Raw genomic sequence first — 25671 nt, 5'->3', positions numbered from 1 at the left:
TACCGTGGGGACTGTAGTAGTCCTTCTCTTCTGAGAACTAGGTACATCCACTACATGATGTTATGATGTGGAATACCAATAACCGAAAATCATAAAGCCATGACATTCCACCCCTTATTCCATATCACTACATCATGTCAATATACATATAAGCCTGCACTCCCCCAGCATCAAATTCCCTTGCGGTACGCACTGAACATCCCCATTCTTCTGCATCACCCACCAAGTGGACCCAGGTCCCTGGGCAAAAACAGTGCCACGGAGAGGCATCACTACATGATGTTATGATGTGGAATACCAATAACCGAAAATCATAAAACCATGACATAAGACCCAGTACCCCTCTCCATCATTCTGTGAAGGCTACACTCTTTTTTTTTCCAGTCTAATAATCTAATTGTTTTGATTGTAGGACGGAGTGAATAGAGGAAGGGCAAACTCACAAAGATTGCCAGAGTTTAAACACTGAAAGGCTCTTCTTTAAACTCATGGTGCTTGGAGCAGCCAATACATACCTAGGGGCGATAAGCACACCGCTGCTGTGATTTGTAGAGATGGGAGAAGCAGATCTTTGTATAATGCGTATGATGGTTTTGATATTGATATTTTAGCCCAAATTTTTCCATATGCCTTTGGAGGCATTTTCAGGCCTTTTAGAACGCCTGAAGGCTGAGAACAGTAGCTTGGAAAAAAAAAAAAACCAGTAATGTGGTTTAAGACTAAGCTAAAAGGAAGGATATGGATTATTTCAGGTTGTTCTCGGTTATCACTGGAGCTTTTTGAGGCAATTAGGACCATACACAGTGCCACAGAGAAGTCCAAAGGTGACAAAGGCACATTTGTTTATGTGGGCAAGCTTTTAAAAGACTGTTTTAAATCCAGTGCCATTTTAAATCTGTTTAAACAGTATTTACCCTGTGGTTAGACGCACTATTAACAACTGAAAGAAGAGCAGTGTTTGTTGACTCAACATTTCTTAAGGCAAATATTAGTCCAGAAATTTAAAATTACTTCCCTCAAACTCTTAAGCTCACGCTGAGTGGACTCCTGCTCATTAAAATTCCAGAGTGTATTTAATTGCTTATGTGCTCTGTGTAAGTACCTCTCACTATGATGTCCAAGTGCTGTGCAAACACTTGGACCAACATGCTTCTGAGAACCACAGGTTTCACGTGGAGTGTTTCTTTCATCTTTGTTGATGCAACACTGCATACTCTGCTACCCCATGAAGTAGGGGCAAGAACTTGACCTTCCAAGATTGATTTCTTTGTAGAACTGAGTGCTTTCTTTCATTTTCTTTATGTTATTTCCCAGAAAAGAGGTTCCAACTTGAGTTTCAAGGTTCTAAAAGCCTAAAACAGTGCAAAATATAAGAAATCTTATTTTTCTGTGTTTCAGATATAAATTATTAAAGGTTATTAGTTGATTTTCAGTCAAAAATCATACTTCCCATATATTTATGCTAAAGTTAAGATCAGATTTTATACAAATTTAGTTCAAAATTGTCAAGAAGTCTCTGAGCACATGAACATTTTTGTTGAGCTTTACAATACTTTATGAGTCTTCCATTAACAGTTAAATGGGATTTCTGCAAAATGTCTCTGAAAAACATTCTTTGCATTAAAAAGTCCTGAACTGCAATCTCATCTGTCAAGTAAGTAGTCTGTTTGTGGGAAACACATCATTGGTTTGATGTAATTGTGGATTTGTTACGCTGTCACTGGTTTTAGGATTAGAGACCCACAGTTGCTGGTTTAATATTTAATTTACGTTCCTAGTTAGATTTGTATGTATAAATTGGTATTTTCATGAACTTTTAATGGATTTTTCATTTCAAGTAGTAAGCATTCATCTACATGACAATCAAATGCAGTCTAATTTTGTTTCATATCTGAACCATGTAGAAAGAAAACCAAAACCAGATGAATAGTTCAGTGCTCAACAAACTATGCAAGTATCAGGACACCTATCAGTAATGGAGTTGTAATACATGTGCTCAGAGTGCATTTTGTTAGGACTAGGTACATTTCTGGATCCAAGTTTTACCTCAAGTAGAAATTGGTTACCATTTTAAACCCTTGTATTTTTGAAGTTTCCCTTTCTGCTCTTTGTATCATGTAGTCCTGTGTGAATGTGTATGAGAGATACTCATGTCTGCAAGGTGAGGGACGATTACTTCCAGTACACTAAAAGAAAATGTATTCCTCCATTCTTTACTTTGCTGTTTGCCTCCACATTTGCTGTTACTGTTGACAAACACTTAGGCTGGCTCTTCACAGCAGTCTGGACTTTTAAATGCTAGTTTTGGCTACAGACAAGGGTGGGATTGGGTCATGCTTCAGAATAACACAAGCACTTGTAGGCTAGCAAGAGCAGCAATTCACCAAGAGTGAGACGTCAGTTCAGGACATTCAAAACAACCCTGGAACTCAGACAGTTTTTGACTCCAGAGGCATGAATGTCATGAAGTTCCTCTTGTCATATGTGCAAAGGAAACTGTTGTCCAGATTAACAGGAGTTAAAAGAGTACAGGTCAGAGAGAATTTCTTCTTACTATTACTGGGAGATTAATTTATTACTATAAAGGAACATATTCTATTAGCTGGCACAATCTAAAGATTTCTCAATAAAGCAGAGTAGGAAGCCAGGAAATCTGGAATAGAGGTCCTTATTGAATAAAATTGTATGTTATGGGACATTTTTTAAATTGTCTGGTTTTGCATGCAAATTACTTTTTTATCCTCACATAAATGGGCACAAAGGCGTCATTTTCAGGAGATGCATGTGGTCATTGTACTAAGCGATCTGTGCAGTATGGTCTATACGCATGCCTCTGAGAGCACTGTGCAGCTGCAAACACTTGGAGGCATGTTATCATATGTATGTCTGTTGACTTAAATTTTTAAATCTCTTGATGTTGTTTTTATGGTTTCTCAGATGATAAAAGATGACCTATTTCAGGACACAAGCAAGTTAGATATAAAATTTCTCTCTTGATGGCCTGTTTGAAATCATCTCATCTATACATGCCACTACCCAATAAGAAGCAGAAATTCTGAACATTTCTGTCAGGGACAGTGAACTAGAGCCTCTCAGGTTCTTTTTGCATAGATTTCTGCACTACTTATAAGTAGTACATAACCTGCTGATGTATCTCAGTTTATTCTCATAAGCACACTTGCTTACATGAGTAGTAAATGCATTTTGTAGTAAATGACGCGTTTTATTCATTTGTTGATCCAGAAAGTAATGGATAACTCACGTTTAGCTCTTCATAGAAAGAACTAGTAATAATTTATAGGACTGCTATAGATTATTTATAAATATACTCACATTATAAAATATTAATAGTTTTCCAAGAAATGGGAAAATAACATCAGGCTTGTGCAAAACAGATTTTTTAAAATCTCTTTTCACACTACATAGACATTATGTAGAGTATTTTCTTGCTTCCATTTCCAAATTCATTCATGTCTTCTAGTTTATTGTTTTAACTTACAAATTCATGCGGCACTGCTGTGTCAAGAGAAAAATAGGATTATTTTTCTGTATAATGATATTAGTGCCTACATGTTACCAGTGGTGCACATCAGAGTGAATGTTCTGGTATGTACCTACCTGCATGGAATCACAATTGCCAGAAAGCATCTCAATGTCTCTGTTGCTGGCCATAAAGACAATAATAAGACTAGTGAACCTTTAGGTTGATTGTATAAATCTTTTGCATGGTATTGCAGTCTAATTTACAATATTACTCCAACCATATACACAATAACTGACTCTGTGAAACACTTATAATCTACTCTGCAAAATCTATACTTAAATTCACTAAATAAAAGTTATTCGTTTATAAATTGGAATAGGAATAAGCTTCAAAGAAATGACCCAATTCCCACATCTTCTTTACTATTTATTTATTCTTTTTGGATGAATCACTGTATGAAGTAAAAATAAAAATGCTGTTCTCTCTGTTTTCTGCTAGTTAGGTCATGAGAGGCTGCCTTTCTTTCTGTATTTATAGCAGGGAGGCTAAGAATTCAAAGTAGGACATGGAGAGCTTATTAAATGAGAAATAGTAATATGCAACTTTGTGTGAGGTGTTTCGCATCTGCTCTTGAATATAGCTTGGATGTTTCCTTCAAAAATTTGAGAAAAATTTTGAACTTGAACTCTTTTCAATAACATAATATAAAAAAACATGTGACTATTCTTGAGTAGACAAACCTTTGGTTTTCATCAATTTTTACTGTCTTGAAACAAGAGTAGTTAATCTAGTGATAAACCTTGCAGCGTTCATAGAATAGTCAGCATTCTCAAATCTGAATATACAGACTGCTAAACAAGAAAGTTTTTCCTCCTTCCAAAAGACAAAGGCAAAGGATTTGCTATAACAGAAACTCATACAGAAAATGCCACAAAAAAAGAAAACCAAAACTGAGCAACCTTAAAAGCAATTCTCCATGTAACCACAGTTTTCCAGACATTTAAAAGATGATGAGCCTTTCTCTACAGAGCTGAATGGTATGTTGTTTACTGCTTTCTATGAAACAGAAAAACATCTAGGTCATCTAGGTCTTTGAAAATTATTTGCCTTTTTGTTTGTTTGGGAAACAACAGTTGTGGTCAAGTCTTTGCTACTAGCTATAATGCACTGTCCTTTCCTAAGAATGGTAATATGGAATTTTAGAACAATTATTAATGCTGTAATCTTTCAAAGATTGCTAGAATTATGAAATCACAAAATCACAGACTAGTTGAGATTGGAAGGGACGTCTGGAGCTCATCAGATCCAACCTCTTGCTCAAGTGGGGACAATTAAAGCAGGTTGCCCAGCACTGTGTGTGTACATACTTGCATACCTAACTGTTGGCAGGTTAGTGGACTCTATTTTTCAATGAAATATTAAAATTTAATGCAGAATGTGTATAGTTGAACTTAGGGAAAGCTAGTCTAAAAGAAAAAAATGGTCTTTGTATTCACAGGAAAAGCTAATAGAGAACGCTCAGCTAGTTCTACTGCTGAGTCCTTTGGGATACTCCTGTCTCAACTGGTCAGGAAGTGACAAGCATTATGAGTTTGTTACTTTTCTAAACATCAGCCTGGTGTTAAATTGTCTTTCTCTAAATCCTTAAGAATTTCACGGCAAATTCTCTCTTGCAACCTTTGCAGAACAAGCTCGCCTAATTATAGCACAAGTTTTGGAAATAAGTATGTTTCTCCTCTAGTTGAGCACTAGCTCAGCTCTCTCTCGGTAGCACTGTCCAACATGTGATATGCAGCTCACGGAATGTACTTCACAATTACAAGAGATTTCAAAGACTGTGAGACCAACTAGGATTAGAAAACAGGTGTTGCATTGGTTTGCAACAAGCATTTTCAGTTTGTCAAAGTGAAGGTTACACAGCTATCCAGCTGCAACCTTAAAATGCATCTAGTAAGGAAATAAAAATACCATGATAGAGGTGTTTTCAAAACTACTACTGAAAGAACCAATGATTGGAAACCAATACCATGCAAAACTTAGATTACAAGCAAACTGCTATGTTATTATTCAAACATATTAGGAAAAATTGTGGTAACTTCTCTGTTTTTTCAAACCAAGTTTTGATCCTTTAAAATGTGTGTGGTCTATTTCAACCATGAATATGGCATTTGAAACAAAAAATAATTCTATGAAATTCTTTTTTATGTAATGGAGCAGACCAGGTAGCTACAGTGATCCCTTCTGACCTTAAAAGCTATGATTTTCTGAATCGTATTTTCTCTTATATGGCACTATACAGTCACTATCCAGTAATTTCAGTTTGATTTTTTTTCCTGTCTTCCGTTGTTTTGTTTGCTTTGTTGGCTTTGCTTTTTTTGTTTTGTTTTGTTTTGTTTGTTTTTGTTTGTTTTTTTCTTTCTCTTACTCTAGGAATTGGTCAAGGGGTTCCAGTGGTGGCACTCATTGTGGAAGGAGGTCCCAATGTTATCTCTATCGTTCTGGAGTACCTGCGAGACACTCCTCCTGTTCCTGTTGTGATATGTGATGGCAGCGGTCGAGCATCTGACATACTTGCCTTTGGTCACAAATACTCTGAAGAAGGAGGGTAAGTCATTTGCTACTGAGGGCCAGCTCACATAGTTAAGTGCCATGAGGTGTAGTGCGTGGACAAGTGCAACAGATGTTATCTTGAAGTTTCAGGTCAGGGGATTCACAGAACACACATAGTTGTTTTCGTTCTATTCAAAAATGGCTTTGAGAAGTTCTGTCATTATAACAGCATACTACTATCCTCAGGTTTCATTCAGTCCTACATAAATCAGCATGTAAATACCAAATGTTCATATAACCTAGTCTGTATTTGTGTTGTCCTTTGGGCATGATTCTACACATCTGCCTGTACTCACAAAACTGCTTGTGCACTGATCTGCATTCACACTCCCACTTTTCATTACAGACTCAAAGTGCAGCAAGGATAGTATTTAACATTTATTATAGAAAATTCAAATGTGTTTTTGTTGAATCAGGATTAAAATATGCTTCATACTTTCTAAAGTGCATGTTATGACTATCTGAACTTTATTTTTTTTTGTTCTCGTCTGCCCCATAAGTACATGTGCAGTCACGGAATCACAGTATGGTTGAGGCTGAAAGTGATCTGTAGAGGTCATCTGCTCCAATCCCCTGCTCAGACAGTTGTCCATGACCATGTCCAGACAGCTCTAGAGCATCTCTGAAGATGAAGTCTCCACAATTCTCTGGGCAACAAGTGCCATTGCTCCATCGCCCTCATAATGTTTCCAGATATTCAGAGGAAGCCTTTTATGTTTCAGTTTGTTCCCATTGCTTCTTGTCCGGTCATAGGGCATCACTGAAAAGAGCCTGGCTCCATCTTCTTTGCACCTTCTATTTTTCTTGGCTCTTCACTGGACACCCTCAAGTATGCTTGTGTCTCTCCTGTTCTAGACAGCTGTGATCTGGACCCAGCACTGCAGGATTAATCTCACTAGTTCTGAGTAGAGTGGAAGGAACCCCTCTACCTTGACCTGCTGGCAGCAGTCCTCCTAATGCAGCCCAGAATAATGTTAGTATTTTCTGCAAAGACGCATTTCTGGCTCATGGTCAGCTTGGTGACCACCAGGACCCCGAGGCTCCTTTTCAGCTGGGAGGCCTACAGCAAGTACAGGTACCTGAGGCTGTTTCTCCCCAGCTGCACGACTTTGAACTTCTTATGAACTGCAAGAGGTTCCTGTCAGTTCATTTCTCCAGCATCTTCAGGTCTCTCTGGATGGCAACACAACCTGATGGCATACCCTGTAATCTTCTCAGAATTACGTCATCAGCAAACTTGCTGAGTCTCATCATCCAGATCATTAATTAAGATGTTAAACCATACCCTGTGCTCTCTTGGGACACACCACTAGTTACTGGGCTCCAGCTGGACTTTGAGACACTGATCACACCCTTTGAGCCTGGACATTCAGACAGTTTTCAGTTCACCTCGCTGTATGCTCATCCAATCCATAAATCAACAACTGATCTGTGAGGATCTTAAGCATGACAGTGTCAAAGACCTTACTGAGGTCTAGGTAGACAATATCATCTGCTCATTTGATTGTAGATGCTTATGAATTTGGTCAAGCATGACTTCCCCTTGGTGAATCCATGCTCATTACTCCTGATGACCTTATTCTCCTTCATGTACCAGGATGAGCTGCTCTGTAACCTTTTATGGACTGAAATGAAGCTAACTGAGCTGTAGGTCCCTGGGTACTCCTCCTTGTTTTGTTTTGAGATGGAAGTGACATTTGCCTTCCTTCACCACAGTCATCCAAAGATTATCGAGAGGGTTCTCGCCATGACATCAGCCAGTTCTCACAGTACTCATGGATACATTCTGTTAGGGCCCATGAACTTTTATGTGTTCTATTTGCTTAAGTATCCCACCAAGGCTGCGCCTTCTTTGCTCCAGATTTTTACCATCTGATCTCAGTGCCCTTTACTAGCTAGTCGTGCTAGTAAATACTGAAGCAAAGGTGGTGTTCAGTACCTCAGCTTTTATAGGTGTTGTGTCACCAGGGTCCCTACTTGCCCAGCATTAGGCCAACATTCTTATAGCTTCCTTTTTGTCAACAGTGTACTTACAGAATTTTTCTTGTTTCCATTGACATCCCTTGCCAGCTCCTACTGCCAAGACATGGTAAGGAGCTCCACAAGGGTGTGGGGCTGAGGAAGATCTAGCTTCCAACCAGTGCAATCAGCTACTACTGAGCCAGTGTGTCTGAAGATTTTGTTTCAGCTACTCTCTTCTTCCCCCCCATTTGTGGGGTGTCAAGCACCCTTTCAGACAGTGACAAGGAGGGGCCAATATGGGAACTAGGGCAAGAACACAGCTCCAACTTTGGCTTTCCTGCCTTCATCTGTGTACACTTTGACAGTGTCTCTGTATTACTTCGTGCTTCTACCTTCTGTATACTCCCTTTCATGTTTAAAGTAGATTCTTGTTATCCATGCAGGCCTCCTGAAATTTTTTTCAAACTTCCTGGGTTCCTTGGAACGGATTGCTCTTGAGTTTGGAAGAAGTGATCCTTGAGTATTTACCAGCTTTCTTGGATCACCATTCCCTCCAAGCCATATCCTGTGGGATTCTTTTGGCTGGATCCCTGAAGAGGTCAAAATCTGTTCTCATTAAGACCAAGCTTCTGGTCTTGGTTTTTGCCCTGCTCTCTCCTCTCAAAGCGATGGTCCCCATCGTCTCATGGTCACAAGATCTGAGGTTGCCTTCGACCTTCACCTCCTCAATGATGCCTCCTTGCAGATGACTATGAGGGCTGGCAGAGCGCCTTTTCTTCTGGGCTCCTTTAGCAGTTGTGTCAGGAACTTGTTGTCAGTGCTCACCAGGAAGCTTCTTGGATTTCTTATGCCTTGCTTTGTTGTCCCTCCAGCAGATAACAGTGTGGTTGAAGTCCCCCATGAAGGCCAAGGTCTGCAAGCATGAGTCAGTTTCTAGCTGTCAGTAGAGGGCCTCATCTGCTTGTTTCTCCTGGTCACACAGACTGAAGTAGTTATCTACTACATTGTCACCCTACCTGTCTTCTCTTTAATCCTTACCCATAAGCTCTCATTTGTCTCACTACCCATTCCCCCGGCAAAGCTCCATGTGTTGTAGCTACTTTCTCACAGAAAGGGCAACTCCACTTCTCATCCTCCCAGTCTTTCCCAAAGAGCCTGTATCCCTCCACTGTAGCACTCATGACAACCATCCCATCACTTCTCCGTGCAAGATCATAGATCTTAGCAAGATCATCTGCAACTGCATACAGGTCTAACTCATCAAGTTTGTTTCACATGCAGCATGTGTTAGTGTACTGGCACTTCCGAGAGGTATCCTAGTTGATTTCTGAGAAAGTGCATTGGGGATTTCTGCAGTGGTGCCCTGTAGGGGCTTTCTTGCCTAAATGCAGTTGTTGGAGATGACCTTGCTTAAGCCCTGTTTTCTTGATTTTGTGATCCCTTCCTGTCAAATCATTCCAAGCCCTTTGTCCACCAACCAGGTCCATCACTCTCTTACCAGCCTGCTGGTTACTCTGTTTCACCTCACTCATTTGTAATTTAAATGTCTCCTTACCAGGTCAGCCAGTTTGGCAAACTGCCATTGTCCCATCAAGTCAGGTGGATCCCAAGTCTTCCAAGGAGATGCTGATCTACCAGTTGAGTCCCATGGCCATATAATCCAAAAACCTGTCACCAGCATGAGGAGGGCTGCAACCACCATCTAGACTCCATCTGCATCAATGCCTCTGCCCTGACAGGGACAGCTGCTTTCAACATCTGCTAGGGAAACTGAGTTTGTCACTACCATACTGGAGACTGCTTGTTCTGGTACGCATTCACCTGAGCAGCCTCCTTTACAAGGCTCTTTATTACTGGACACACTGCTGTGTCTATTGGCTGTACTCTGGGAGCTGTGTTCTTGCCCTAGTTCCCATATTGGCCCCTCCTTGGCACTGTCTGAAAGGGCGCTTGGGGGGAAGAAGAGAGTAGCTGAAACAAAATCTTCAGACACACTGGCTCAGAAGTAGCTGATCGCACTGGTTGGAAGCTAGATCTTCCTCAGCCCCACACCCTTGTGGACCCCCTTACCATGTCTTTACTTGGCAGCAACAGACACCCTCAGAAGGTTTCCAGGCATACTCTGATAAACCTGGACCTTGTCCCCAGAATTTTTCAAAGCAGAACCCAGAGATTACTGCTTACAGTAAGAAAAAGAAAATAAGAGAAGATTTAAAACTTTTAGGACAAAACATAAAAGTGGCACCAAATCCCCCCTCAGATTCTAATTACTAAGAGCTATTTCATGAACTAATCTGATCAGGATTCAGTGAGAAGGGGATCTTTTTTTTTTTTGGTGAGTGTTAGATATGTATTAGCGTTAGTAAAGATATGTATTCACACCTACAGTAGTTAGAGAATGAAACATAAATACATAAACACTTAAGATTTAGACCAAACAATATTGCATTGCATGAAAACAAATATAATTATGAACTTCTTCAACCTAAAGCTCCTAATGAAAGTGAAATACTTTCCACTAATACTAAAATCAGTTTTGTATTCAGGTTCATGCATCGGGAGTAGATCTGACCACATCCGTTTTCGTCTGAATCTGTGAGAAGCTATTTCTCTGTTTTCAGTGGTCTTTCTACTAATACATTTAACATAACCTTTCTCAAACATCTGTTATCTCCTTGTGTGATATGAACCTATGCAGTTTCTGTATACCATGTCTGTATTCTGATGTCATCGTGAAAAAAATAATACAGGAAGAGCAGAATGAATGCAATTTATTTCATCATCTTAAACTCCAACCTGTAAGAAAAACAAGTGAATCAAATACTGGTTGCTAGAAGTAGAGCAGGCAAGCCATTTATTACTTGAGCCACTCAAGTCCTGCTTCATTAAAGATGTTATTCTCACTTGCCATAGGTCTTGTTTCTGTGGTGATGCTGTTTCAGATGATTCCTGCAATATTATCAAAAAGCCTTTTTATATATTTCTGTTCACTCTGCACTAAATAGGATGCACAAGCTAGAAAATCTCTAAAGCAGTTTCTGTGTGCTTGCCTCACTTTTGAAAACATCACTCTAAAGTGCAATTATAATCTTGAGAATAACAAAAGTGAAACACTAATATTATGTATATTCATTAAAACATTCTACCTAAATACATTGCAGTTCAGATGCAAATTGAGTATGTCTCCCCACTCACTCCTCTCTGTTTATATTAACCTAGATTTGAAAAGTGATTAGCAGTGTGAGGAGAATACCGAATAATTGGGACATTCACTGACTGTGGCTACTAGCTTTTTCTTTCAGATAGAATCTAAGTAGGTTACACAGAACTGTGTCTAATACACACTAAATCAATGTAGTGTATCCAATTTGTGTCCAGAATTTAATTCTGCAGTCCTCTCTGCAATCAGAAGTCTATTTTAATTCTGGCTGCTGGCTGCAAATCAGAGTCTTCTCCAAGAACCAGCATATCTTCTCACTGCTGTGCACTATATGTCTGATCTAAAGGATTCAAAACCTACATCATTCACAGCAACAGCAGACTCAGCCCTTGGGTGCTGGTACTATCACAGTTTTTTTTCAGATCCTTAAAATCCTATTCACTGCAGACAAGAAATTGAATCATTCTCTGCATATACAATAAGAATGTGTGTTTATGTGTACTAAGCATGGCTGTACATTTGCAAGTTTATTTAAAAACTTGTTTCCAGGGATCACAGAACTGTGTCTGAAGGTGAAAAAGGGTGAAATATAGCTGTCTTTGTTTGAGTTTCCATCAGTGCAGCACCAGTCCATCCTTTCAGAGAGATCCTTAAGTGTTGGGCAATTGCTCATCTGCCCAGAAGATCCTTTGTATTGGGTCTCACAGAGTTCTGGTGTGCCTGCCTTCCCTCTTCATTGTTTATCCTTCCTAATTTATTTACTTAGCAGAAGCAGAAACGATTTTTTATATAAAGGTGCAGTACCCTTTTGTCAATGTCTGCACATCCCTGAGCAAAGAAGAGAGAAGAAGCTGAGTCTGCATTATTTTTAAGCCTGATAATAGGCTTTCCTCCTGAAGAGGTGGACGCGTCACAAGGCTGACTTTGGGTGCATATTATAGGTACAAGCAAGTCTTCTTTGGGCTGCAGTGGAATGAGGCTGCCAGCCCAACACAGATTGCTGTGCCTGCCTTGACTTGCAGGAGGTGCTCCTGTGACTTCGTGATGTAAAGGTGTCTTCGTTAAAGTAAAGGTGTCTTTGACAGTAAATCATATTTAGGACCTCATTACCTCACATCTCTTAGAAAATGTCCATTGAAATTTCAAGGGAGAGGCAAGGCAGATAGAAGGTTTCCACTGAGCTGAGATTTGAGCATTATGGATATCAGTTACACAGTATTAATGCAGGGTATTTTTTAAGTTTACCTTAACTATAATACCAACGTTTGCATATTGCCTTGGTCTGAAAAGCACTGAACAGAGTATTTAAGAACAACATCTTTTCAGAGCATTTTTTTCGCTACAAGCAAATACGCCCAGTGAGTTCCCAGTACCTTTCACAACTTAATAACAAACAACTTATATACAGTAGATAACCTAAAGGAAGCCTTAAATGCAGACTTCCCTATAATATGACTTGGAAGAATTTTTTGGCTACTGGTTGCTATTTTCCCTAATTTAAAGTTCAAATTCTGCAGTCCCCGAAAAACCCAATTTCTCGTATTTTCAAACACTGAAAATGTGTTGAAGTGCTTTGAAGATCAAGAAAATAAGAACAATCATAAGCACCCAAATTTGCCCCATACAAAGCCCCCACACTATGTGAGGGAGTATCCCAGTAGTTAATAACTGTCCTCCACATAAGGCCAAAGTATTTTTGACTGCACAGTGAAGCATGCTTTCTCATTTCACTTTTTTTTTTTTCACAAACTGGAAGTAAAAAAATTGCACTGCAATTATTTATAGAATCATTCAGTAGTGGTTTTTAATCTTCAAGGATTTTTCTAATTAAATTCTGAATTTAAAAGGAGAAAAAATGAAACACTAGGTTAAAACTATATCAATTCTTAGGCAAATATTTCCTTACAGAATGGGAAATTACTTGCAGTATTCGAATGCAATCTCCCAGCTGAGTTTATAGCATATTAACTGCTCATCAGTTCTACTCCTGGAATTATGAAACCCTTAAGGAATTCAGTTCAATGCCATAAAAATGTGCTTCCTGCCTAATGTTCGTAGGGAAACAGATAAAAGATTCTCTCTGTTTTAAATGAGCAGCCTCACAAGAGAATCACTGAATATTGTGTTTGGATTGATCTGTCTCATCATCCACAGTGGCATAGCTTTTAGGCTTCATAACTGAAGTATGTGACATAAATGTCTTTCTTTCTAATACAGAATAGAGAAAATGTTGGGATTTTTTGCTTTAAGCATAAAATATCATAATGTAAGTACAGTGTGACTCTTCTGCATCCTGATGATGTTTACTATCACATCTCAGTTATTTTGTAAGCTTTTTTTCACATTGCATACTTTCATATCGTTACTGTTCTTTTGTATCAAAGCTCCTTACAGATCAAAACTGAATAGAAGCAGGTCATTTCTCTGTCGAAACACAACCATCTCTCAGATTAAATGGCAACCATTCAATAAACACAGCCAGTAAAAAATAGTGTAGAAGAACCACCACCAATGAAGAGATGCAAGTAACACTGATTCGCTATGAAAGCAGCTAGATATTGTCCCCATTTGAATAGAATGAAGGAACAATTACATTTATCTTGTGTCTCTTCTCATTATCATGCTGTGCAGAAATATGTGGGTTTAAAAGGTATGAGAAATTCAGTCAGTACCATGGAGTCCATGCACTACTGCATCTTATTTGCAATTCTAATGAAAAAAAAATCAGCAGAGACTCTGGTCATGTTTCTAACATATGGTGTGATTGTCTACAGTGCTAACCATAATTAAAACAGAAAATCCCTTCAGCTTTCCATAGAGGACAGCAGGGAACTGTTTTCACATCACATTGATATTTTATGGATATATTTTCTTTATCTTGAATAAAAAGAGTAATTAAAAAAAAGAACTCACAAATGAAAAGCTAGAAACAGATGGTGTGCAGTTCAGTGAAAAGGAAGGGTATCAGAGAATTTCAAAGCATTTTGATTACAAAAAGTTTAAAAATCTATAATGAACTTATATTTCAAATCATGTGATAGAAATTTTGCTAGTTATGTTGTACAACTCCAGTACCATAAAGCTCTGGAGTAAAAAGACTAAATAATTTAGGGAGCTGGCTATGGACCAATCTTTCAAATCTCCTCCAGCGTTCTCTACAAAATTATGTTCCATGGGGCTGAAATATTGTGATGTTATTGAGGAGAGTGTTTATTATCTCCTCATATATTAGGCATGACTTAAAAAAAATTTCTTTGTGAGCTGTGAGGATGCCAAAATGCTGTCATCTGTCTACTGGATCAGCCAAAACAAGGAAGTTCTGCTTTGCTGTTTAATATTTCAGCATATCTTGAACAGAACTAGAATGTCACTTCGTTTACTTTGTCACTTCAGTGTTTTTAATTGTTCTTTCACTGGATCCAAGACATTTTTCTCCCTTTTTTCCTGTGATAAGATCAGAAAGATAAAGTTTGGTAATCTGTTGCATCAAAACTAATATCTATTAGGTATTCCTTAGGAAAAATGTAAAAAAGATCACTCTTAGCCACCATTATTAGCAGATTCTTTTTCTATAATTAAATGTAGCTATATATTGTTCTTCCCTAGATGCCAGATTTTTGAAAGTATGTATCGAAGTTCCATCAAAATGTAAGTTATATAAGCAGTACAGCTTCTCCGGAAGAAAAACAGAAGTGTTTGGATCCTGAATTTCTAGGAAAATGATCTTAGGTACTTAGGGAATGAAAGAACAAGCTTTACCTATGTGGGGAATGAAATAAGAGAATAAGTCAAATAGTCTGTTTGTAAGACGTTTTGACAAGATGTGAACAAGTTACCTGGGCTATTGCTGCCTTGGCAAATTATGTGCAATTCAAGGAATTATGCCACCAAAATGCTCCTAACAGGAAATTATTGGTATGTTGCCAAATATTTTCTATACTGAAGCCTAGCAACAAGATGATAAAAATGTTATCTTCTTCTGATACTGCCTGTACTTAAATCTGAAGCACAGTTTTCTTAAGATGATGTCACGGTATTATCTAAGGGTCTGCGTCCGTGACAAGGGGGACAGGCCCGAAAGAAAAAAAACGAGAAAAGAGGAAGGGAAAAAAAAAAAAAATTGCCGGCGAGTAGGGGCCGGCCCCCCGCCGAGGGGTCCGGCGGCTAAAGCGGCAGAGAAGCCGCGGAGCTGCAACCTGGGAAAACCAAAGGGAAGAGGGGGACCCGTAGACGGATCTAACACAAAAACAGCGGCACCGATCTGAGGAGGAACAACTAATTTTACTAAATATATCAAAATGAGGCTAGTAGAATTATGATAGAGGGTTTACAAGCTGAAAATCTTCCACAGTAAACTGCAGGAGGACCACCTGCTTTCTCCGCCGGGCAGGAAGGAACAGACCCCGCGTCTCCCACGCGGCTTCACCACCCCCTCTCAACGCAAAGACCCCTGGGGCGTGCACCGCCTCCCCTCCCCCTCAGAGGGCCACACCAAAAAAGGTAGTTTGCAGTAACCAGGGGATTAACTCTTTAACTGCCCGTACCTTACATGATGTAATGATGTGGAATACCGACAACAAAAAATCACAAAACCATAACAGATGAGAGAGTGTGCTGACTTTGCAGGGATCCATAATCACAGAGTTTCAATCTGGTAGACTGGGAAATGTTAGGCGTACAGGGTTCATAATCCGTGACAGAAGCTACTAAATGTACTGTTTCCCGAGTCAGTGTTTGAGAATCTCCTGTGTTCTAGGTTAGGCTCCTTGTCACAAGGCATCTCTTTTCCCCTGAGTCTATCCTTAAAAATGTGTGATTTCCAAAAATGTGCAATAACACTGTATGTGTAGCAAACAGAAGTTTCTTTGCTCTATGGATAAATGAGCACATCACCTGTAAGTCTCAGTTATTTTGCTCACAGTGTTCTGTGAAAGTATCTCTTTTACATGCATTGGATTTGGTGTATATATCCCATCTACAGATATTTTGTTAGCCTGACACAGAATCACAGAATCACAGTCACAGAATCACAGTAGGGGTTGGAAGAAACCTCTGGAGACTGTCTAATCCAACCCCCCCTGCAAAACAGGTTCCCCTCAGCAGGTCGCACAGGAAAATGACCAGGTGAGTTTTAAATATCTCCAGAGAAGGAGAATCCACAACATCTCTGGGCAGCCTGTTCCAGTACTCTGTCACCCTCACAATAAAGAAGTTCTAAATGGAACTTTCTGTGCTCTGGTTTGTGCCCATTGCCCTCTGTCCTGTTGCTGGGCACCACTGAAAAAAGGCTGGCCCCTTCCTCTTGACTTCTGCCCTTTAGATGTTTATAAGCATTGATGGGATTCACTCTCGGCCTTCTCCAGGTTAAACAGTCCCAGGTCTGTCAACCTTTCCTCATAAGGGAGATGCTCCAGGCCCCTAATCAACTTTGCAGCCCTTTGCTGGATGGTATCCGATAGATCTTCGTCTTTCTTGAACCGAGGAACCCAGAACTGGACACAGCACTGCAGATGTGGTCTCACCAGGGCAGAGTGGGAGGATCACCTCCCTTGACCTGCTGGCCACACTCTTTTTAATGCACCTTAAGATACCGCTGGTCTTGTGGGCCATAAGGGCACACTGCTGGCTCATGGCCAACCTGTTGTTCACCAGAAGCCCCTAAGTGCTTCTCTGCACAGCTCCTTTCCAGCAGGTCACTTCAACCCCTAAGTAGTACCGATGTATGCAGTTATTCCTCCACAGGTGTAGGACTCTACACTTACCCTTGTTGAACCTTGTAATGTTCCTTTCCACCCAACTCTCCAGCCTAGCCAGGTCAAAAAAAAAAACACAGAAAGAACAAGTACAACAAGACAGCTGAGATATTTTATTTGAAACCTTAAGGAATGAAAGAAATATGGTCTTGATATGATCGATTTCATTTTACAGAAAGCTCAGAACAGCTATGAGCACTTTTATCAGGAAGTTTACTTCAAGATCTTTGTCTAGAACTTGCTCTATAACTGAGGACCACTAAGGTTGGGAGGCCTTAAATAACATCAACAAGCTTCTGAGCAGTGGTGCTGTGAAAGGTGTGTTCCCCTGTAGTTAGGGAACCATTATTAATGTCTTTTTTTAAATAAAAAAAAAAGAAAAAAAAATCCAAAGCTTTCCCATGAAGTTTGCTTTATATGCCATTTAAACTTACACTGTGGTGGTATCTGGTAGCTTTAATTCAGGAAAGGAAGGTGATGGCTGCTTAGGAAATTGGACTTTCACTCAATGCTTACAAAAGTAAATTTCTCTTGCTTTAGATAGTAAGCAAATTTCTGAAACAAAACTTCAGGCTTGGATTCTACACAGTTTTTAAAAGAAAATTAAATTTCAATGAGAAAATGTTGTGAGTTTCATCCCAGCATCCTTGGAAATGCTTTGTAAAATTCTTTCCTTCAAGACTCTGATTTCAGATACTTCCAAGTGTGTGGTTTTTCATACAATTCATATCATTTCCAAAGGAAACAAGACCTTTATTTAAATTTCTTTTTAGTCTCATCACTTCTTGTTTTCAGGAAATCTGTTCTTATGATTACTTTTTTTTCTTTTTTAGTTTGAAAGGAGGATAATTGAACAGTTCTGAACCATTTATATATATAATGATAGCTCCTATCTGCACCATCTTGTTAAGATCAGCATTATTGACAAAAGAGTTCCATTTGCTCTTTAAAAAAAAAAAACCTTAAAAAAAGGGGGCTTCAGAATTTTTATACGTGTGACCTACTGATCTGCAACTCAAAATACATTAAACTGAGGAGACCTAACTATAAGGGATGATCTTCAGGGTATCAGCCTTTCCAAGCTGATTTTTTTTAACATGAAAAGAATCTACATCTCTGCCTGTGCTCTGACATCTTGTTTCATGTTCTTATATGCTTGTTACATCCTTTATGCCATACAGAAGATTGGGTTATTTTTCTTATATCCCCATATACAAAATTCTCTGCTACCAGCTCTCACTGCTACCCATCAAGACAGTTGTATCTGGAGTTAATAATATGCCAAAGTTATCATATGTTCTCTATTTGTGAGGGAAGTGGCTCACACTGCAGGGGGAAGGAATGCTCATACAAAGCTGTAAATGCATTGTTATTGTCTCTCCACCGTCCCAGAGAATAATACATTTGTGGCCATACTGCTCCTCAATGAAAAGTGGAAGTGCTAGTATAGACTCTTCATACAAGAGAAGTCTGTAATAGAGGAAGAGACAGTGGGAAGAACCAGATGTAGAGAGAACAGTGATCCGCGGTGTGGCCTAAAAACCCATATTAATTCATTTTAATTCATACAGATTGACATGTATCTTGCCTGCTTCTTTGTGGAGTGGAAGTCCTCCTCAACAGAGATACTTAGTTTCAAATTTAGAGAGTAAAGCAAGTGTGAACCATCTGCCAGAGCCCCCCATATTCTCCTGCGCAACGTTACACTTCTTCCCATTCCTGTTTCCTTTCCCATTTCCATTCCCATTCATTGTCCCATCTAATGACACATTTGCAGTAGACAGAAAAAATTAGACATTTAAATTCTATTTCAGATTCAGTTGTGTAAAATATTCCTGCAGTCTTATTCTCACTTCCTTGCTCCAGAGAGGTACAAGTGACCCTTACTAACAGCATGAATTAAAGAGGGATTTGGTCTTTGTTCTCCCAGAGCAGTTGCTACAAGTCAGTACTCACTTTTACGTACTGTGATATGTCTAATAGTTCTTTTCAGCTACTGTAGAACAAAATCTTTGTTTAAATTCTATCATAAAATATGAGGCATGAAGATTTTTTGATTTTCATTCTACCAGATGGTCAACACAGACTTATCCTCCACAACATTCTAATTCTGCTAATTTGAAACAGTAAATTTTCAAAACTGTCATTTTTTTAGTTGAGAAAACTACTACAGTGTAGGAGCTTTCATATATGAATGGAAAATTTTCTAATTAGATCCCACTAATTTGTAAGAGAGTAAGTACTATAATATTTCACAAGAGTAATGCTGAGGAATAGGCTTTCCAGTATCAAGAGCTGTGGTTCAAGTTCTAATATTCCACATAATATTGCATCGTTCTGCTGTTGGGCCTTTATTTTTGCAAGTAAGAGCTTTAGTGCTGTGGAGGAACATTAAAGTGGTTGTTCTTTAAAATCCTGGAATATCACTGTATACAAAAGCAAAATGACTTCTATGAGTGGATACAGGACCGGAGTAATATTTTGTGTGTTTTTTTAGCTGGTCCTGTGTAGCATCAAAAACACTGACAACAGTAATGCTCCCAGTTTCACAAAATGAACTGTGAGTTTATGTCTGCTAGCTCACTGATAGGAAGAGGTCTGCAGTTTGCCAAGAATTTCTGGTCTCCGTCAAATCCAGGCTGTCAGTGTGTTTTTCTTGTTTTTGTTAGGAAATCCCACAGAGCTGATCACTTGAATGACCTGTCATTCGATGTGTGGGAGCTGAAAGAAAAAATTCAGAGATGAGAGACCTCTACATGGCCTATGTGTTTTTCCAGAACAGAGTTTTTCAGTTTGACTCTGATGCTTTCAGCAATTCCCATCCTTCAAACCATAAACAACCAAAAGAACCTGTGATGCCTTGTTATCTAACTCCTATTTGTTTCACTCTTGGCTGAAGTCAAAATATTTCCTTATGCCTTTTTCAGTAGCTTTTTTTTTTTTTTTTTTAAATTTCAGACTTATCAATGAGTCTTTGCGGGACCAGTTGCTAGTTACCATCCAGAAGACTTTCACATACACTCGAACACAGGCACAGCACCTCTTCATTATCCTCATGGAGTGCATGAAGAAGAAGGAGCTGGTACGTTTACAGATTACGAAGTGGCAAAAATAGAATTCAATGCATTGGCTTGATTGAGCTTTTCAGATGCCTGTTGAAGTATTTCTTAAATCTGTTGACTGTGGTCTAGACTCTTAAAGGATATTATTCTGTATTATGCTGATTTTTGTTTGCTTTAATCTACTTTCTTGTTGAAGTGATAAATCCAATAGTTATGCTCACTTTGTAAATTCCCTTACATTTACTTTGACAGGGCAAAATACAGCATATGACCAATAATAATGTATGGATATTTTTACTTCTCAGTCATCCTTAGGCACATTGTGATTAAAATTCTACCCTTCTCAACTACAGAAAATGTAAGAAAGAATAATTGTTTATATTTCACTGGGACCATATTTTAAGGCTACTGTAGAGTTGGATAAATATCACTGGGGCTATTTTTTATTATGGAGTTGGCATTAAAAGAAAACAGCTTGTCTCCAAAGTTCTTCTTCTGCAGAGGCAAGAGTGTCCTTTTACACGTACTTATACTTGCTTGCAGAGGATAAGATCTCTCAACAATTTCCAGGACCTCCATGAAGGTATTATTGTAGAAGCAAAAGCAAAATCACATTTTAAAGTTCTTGGGATTAAATTCCAATACTTTATCATTATTATCTCTCGCAAACAATCTGAAGAGTCATCCTTCCCTTTTGTAAATTAATTCTTCTGAGATTTGTTTTCAGATTCTTGGGATTCCAGGCTGATGATAGCCTGCAACTTATTCTGTAGGGTAACAAGAGGATGTGAGGATGTTTTACAAATGTTTGGTTTTCTGAAACGATTTGAGTTTTCTGTGACTTCATCTTCAACAATGCCTTTTAGTTTCAGTTGAAATTGAATGGCTGGAATAAGAGAGAAGGGAGAGTAAAAGGGAAGGAGGGAGGAAGGCAGGAAGGAGAAGAAGTAAGAGAGATGAGAGTAAAAGAGAGATGAAATCATCAATACAAGAAGAATGCAGTTCTAGGTTGTTCGAGACATCTAAGCAAGAACATGTCAGACTTTGAACAACCTTTACTCCTACAAAGTTAACTCTGAAATTTTAATCTGTAGCACTCTTGTTAATAATTTTATCCTGTTCAAGTCTGTGTCTTTTTTACAAGTTTATCTGTAGACGTGTAACCTGGTCACCAGGGATATTCTTTACCCATGCATCTTGTGAAGAGCTACCAGCCAGGGTGTGGTTTTCCTCTAATTAGGTGTTTTGAACTTCCACTTTTTAACACTAACCGAACCATATTTAAAAGAACACATGAAAAAAAGGGTTTCTCTATGGTATCTTGGTTTTACTCAGAGTGTTATATTTAACAGCATTATGCTAGAAAGATTTTATGTCTGAAATATGGTTACTGGATGTTGCTGCCTCTTATGAGAGCTCAGCAGCAACCAAACTGGATGAGGCTATGAAACTGATAATTTCCCTAAGTTCATAGGTTCAGTGTGCCCGACTGATGGACTTTGGGGCTGCTGAACTCATAGGCATCATAGAAGGCACTGTGAGAGCAACTGGCAGTATTGTAGTATGCAAATAAAGTGTAACAGTTTGCAGCTAAACAGCTAAGTGCAAACAGGTACAGACAGGAAAATGATCTTACGGTACAGTACATAAATACAGATAAATTGCAGATGTGGAGAGGAAATGTGAAAAGAGAGAAAAGAATACAGTTGAATCTCTGAAAAGGGACACAAAGCTGTCTTTGAAGACAAATGTTCCTACTCTACCTATTTTGATAGTACAAAAAGGTTGTAATCTCTTTTTTAATATCTGACATAAGTGTGATAGCCAGAGGAAAAACATAATCATAAGAAAAATTGCACTCCTTGTAGGAAATCAGACTTTTCAAGTTCTGACATTTCGGACTTCACTCTTAAAGAATGAATTGTATGCTCAGTGGGCATCACTATTAGATGTTTAATATTTCATTTATTTACTGAAGAGTAAGTTTGTTTAATGAAAAAGTGTGAGTACGTAAGGTAGATGATGAGATGGGACTATAGCAGATGAGAGATCAAAGTCACCTGGATTTGCAAGACAGAGAAATTTCCACTAGTCTATTTAATGAGTAGTTTTGATTAAATTATGTGCATCTTAGTTTATATTCAGAAACATGTTTGGACTAGGTCCTTAATAAGGTATATAATATAAAAATCTATTTCAAGTGAAGTAGACTGTGTGTAACTGTAGATAACAAGGACAGGAGAATGGCTTGCATGTAATTCTCTGTTATTACTCTTAGAATTCTTAAAAATATTATGCCCAAGAAAGTCCCAAAAATAGGAGCAGGAAGGCTCAGTAAAGCTAGTGGGGCAGGAGACTGTGTTTTAAAGTCCAGCCAACACTTTTTTCAAGAAGTCCTATGAACCTGCTGCTGCAGCTCATGAGAAGCTAAAACAACTCATTAGTCCAAAGGCACAATGAAATTGGATTCCGTATTTTTCAAATAAGAAAGAGAAAAGGAGGAAGAGACAGTCTTCAAGAATGTGTTGTGTTCTCTCATTTTATTGTGAAGTCACCCCTCAGAACACAAAGAGCAGGTGGGGGTGCAGCCTGAGGACTCAGCTCTACCTCAGCAGCTGGGGAGGGAAATCCCTCAAGGAGTAGGGTAGCAAAGAATTTGCTTCACCAGATAGGCTCTGTAAATATGTTGGGTTGTTGTTCTCTTTCTGGCTATGCAAGGAAGTAAGTATTTGTCTCTCAATAAATAAATTAGCTTTACTATTTGCCCTTGAAAACAGTAATTCTGGTGTCTGAGTTATCTGACAATGGCATGCTGCTCCACTCTTTTAAGAGCATTGAATCATTCTGAAGCTTAGACTGGCATATTGCTGGAGTGCTGTGTTCCCAAGTCACAATGTGTATTTCTCAAAAGTCAGGATGTACTCTCCAGTGAGCAGATTGGGTCCATCTGGAGAGCAGAGAGAACAGAAAGAGGGAAGCTTGTTTGGGCAGGCTTTGGGAAAAAAAAACACTTTGACAAGCTGAAAAGGTATATGTTACTGAAAACAAACACACTTGTTGCAGCGATGTAGATTTTTCATAAAAATAATGCTTCCTGAATAGTACTTTGACAGTTAACAGACAAGTATTTATACCTTAGTAGTCAAAAAACATCACATTAACTGTGTGCTGCCTGCTTATTAAGTTTCTTGTTGCTAACGTGACAATTGTCTGCTAAATATTTCCCTAAATATTTTAAGGTTCACTGTCTACATTAACTGAACTAACAGTGTCTTGCCTATAGCAGCATTACAATTAGGGTTTGCAGAAGGAGTGTATTGACAGTGGACATAGGTTTGCATGCACCTGTGAATCCCTGGAGCTCATTTATGCATAGAGGCCACAGATGCAATTTGATCACATGGAATGCTCTGAAGGTAATGCCTTCTATTTATTTTCATGGAAACTACAACAGATACAGAGAGCACAATAACACTCCGTGATAGAACAAATGATCAGCTACAAAACACTCTTTTTCCAACATAGTCCTCACCATTAGCTCTGCATCTTCACCAGTGATGTACAACAACCTGCATGCCACACTTGTAAAAATCTGCACCAGCAGAGGTGCCCCACTACTACTGTCATCACTGCTGAAACACACCACCCACCACCTCACTGTGCTCACATCCACTGTTTGGGCTCCATAAACATTCAGCAAGCATTGGTGAATGTCAATGGGTGCCATTTTTTCCACATGGAGGAATTTAATTCAACACCTTTGCTTCATATGCACTTCCATGTCAGACACTGTTCTGTCAGAGTGCCCCTCTGAAGCTGTCTGTCACACGGCAACAACATGTAAAAGCATATTGGTGGGAAGCTTCAGCCTCTACCACCAACAGCTGCCTCTGATGTCATGGGCCAACATAATAAATAGCAGGCATTGCTTTCAGTGTAGCTGTCTTAGTTTCTTGCCAAAAAAAGAAACAAGAAAATATCGTCCCTGTTTCTTGTCAGCAAGTAATGGGTGTTTTTCCTTGTCTCTTCTGGTCTCTGCTATTTTTGTGCTTTGGGGCACTGTGATGAACGTAACGGCTACTTGAGGATAAGTGTAAACCTTATAGCTGCTTTTTTTTTTTGCTAAGTATGGTAATAGGTCACTCCTGTAAACTTAATTACAAACTTGCAACTCAGGTGTTGTCAAATGAAACAAATCAGGTGCCATGCAGAAGTGTCTCCCTGCACTGAGCTGTGATCAGGATAGCCTGCCTCATGGAAGTGTTTGCTATTTATTGCCTTTCAGAGATGGAACCAAATTCTCCAAAGTCCGAAGGTGCAGTTTATGGGCAACCTGTGCTGCAAGGCTAACATTCTTACAGTGGTATTATCTTACTTGCGCAGAGTTTTGAATCAGTTTACTGGTTACTTACTCAAAGTACTGAGAAGCTAGTGAGTGATTTAGGAGTTCCTTTTCTATTTTGACTACCAGCAAGACTTATTCATCTCCAAGGGTTTCTATTTTATCTGGCTGAAATGCTTGGAGCAAACCTGCCTATGTTTATGGAAGATTCTGGAGTAAGCTTAACATGGCAATATAAAAATAAATTGAAATTATAAAAATCATCTAGTGTGTTTTAATTTCTTTGCTAAGTATTTTGAAAACAGCTGCTCACTTAGGATAAAAAAAGATCTTTTGTATAATAACGATCGTCTTGGAGGTCTTTTCCAACCTAGATGATTCATGATTCTCTATACTGGCTGTGAAACACAGTGTGCTTTTGTGCTTTTAATCAGGATGCGCAGGTTCAGAGAATTAGTATTAATATGCTAGTCAAACATCTTCTGCAAGTGTTTACTAACATACATATGGCTGTGTTTTGAATTAAATATCAGCTAAATCATGTGGACTTTTAAGAAGTTACTGGTATATTTTCACTTTATTTTTGTAGTCCTTGAGGGTTGAAATGTTCACTCTAACCCATTTTTTAAAGAAATCAAGTTTCGTCAACAAATTATTTTGGCTAAGGTTTTGTCATGCTGATGAAGTCTTTTTTATAGAAGAGGTAGAAAAGGGAGATGTGACTTGTCAAACAGTAAAATCGTGATTCCTGCAAGAGTATAATTGCTGTGAACAGCATGTAATTTGGCAGTATCTGGAGCAGCAGAGCATCAAGTAGCTGATAGTCTGCTGGTTGCTGGCACAGCTCTCACCCATGGAACATTCTGTGAGATTTCCAGTTTGAAGTGCCCTGATGGTTATTAGTCCCCTGAGCTCAAGTGGAGGGGCCATACCTCTTCAGCAGAGACTGTGGCAACTCTCCTAACTGTGATGAAAGTTAAATCTCCTGTCCAGTCAGTTCGGATCAGTACATTTGGACAAGAATATAGGCCTACTTCTGTAAGCGTTAAGGTTTTACAGGGTAGTTTTGCATTCTACAGGCCTGATTTGATTCCTGTTTGCTAAGGAGACAATACCATATTTTATTTCTCCAGCTGCCAAGAAGGCAGCTGAAGTTATTTGCACTTTGCCATTGACTCCTCAGATAACTAAATCTGTACTAGGGCCACAATATACATTTCAGAAATCCTGAGAACAATTTCAGCAAGCAAAACAGCTACTTAGCTCAAAAAAAAAAAGAAAAAGAAAAAGAAAAGGCA

At 38.8% G+C, this 25671-nt stretch overlaps 1 protein-coding gene across 2 annotated transcripts in view; it reads left to right on the top strand.

The window, feature by feature from the left end:
* TRPM3 (transient receptor potential cation channel subfamily M member 3) overlaps nt 1-25671 on the top strand; it is a 400218-nt gene that overhangs the window by 289978 nt on the left and 84569 nt on the right. For both annotated transcript variants that reach the window (XM_021381082.1, XM_021381081.1), the window contains exons 7-8: nt 5915-6089; nt 19928-20051. In XM_021381082.1, coding sequence (XP_021236757.1) covers nt 5915-6089; nt 19928-20051 — 299 coding nt within the window. The remainder of the gene's footprint in view (nt 1-5914; nt 6090-19927; nt 20052-25671) is intronic.

This window comes from Numida meleagris, chromosome Z (genome assembly GCF_002078875.1).
Source record: "Numida meleagris isolate 19003 breed g44 Domestic line chromosome Z, NumMel1.0, whole genome shotgun sequence".
In the NCBI taxonomy this organism is placed as follows: domain Eukaryota; kingdom Metazoa; phylum Chordata; class Aves; order Galliformes; family Numididae; genus Numida; species Numida meleagris.
Note: the sequence above shows the minus strand (reverse complement) of the source record. Positions and strands in the feature narration are given on the sequence as shown.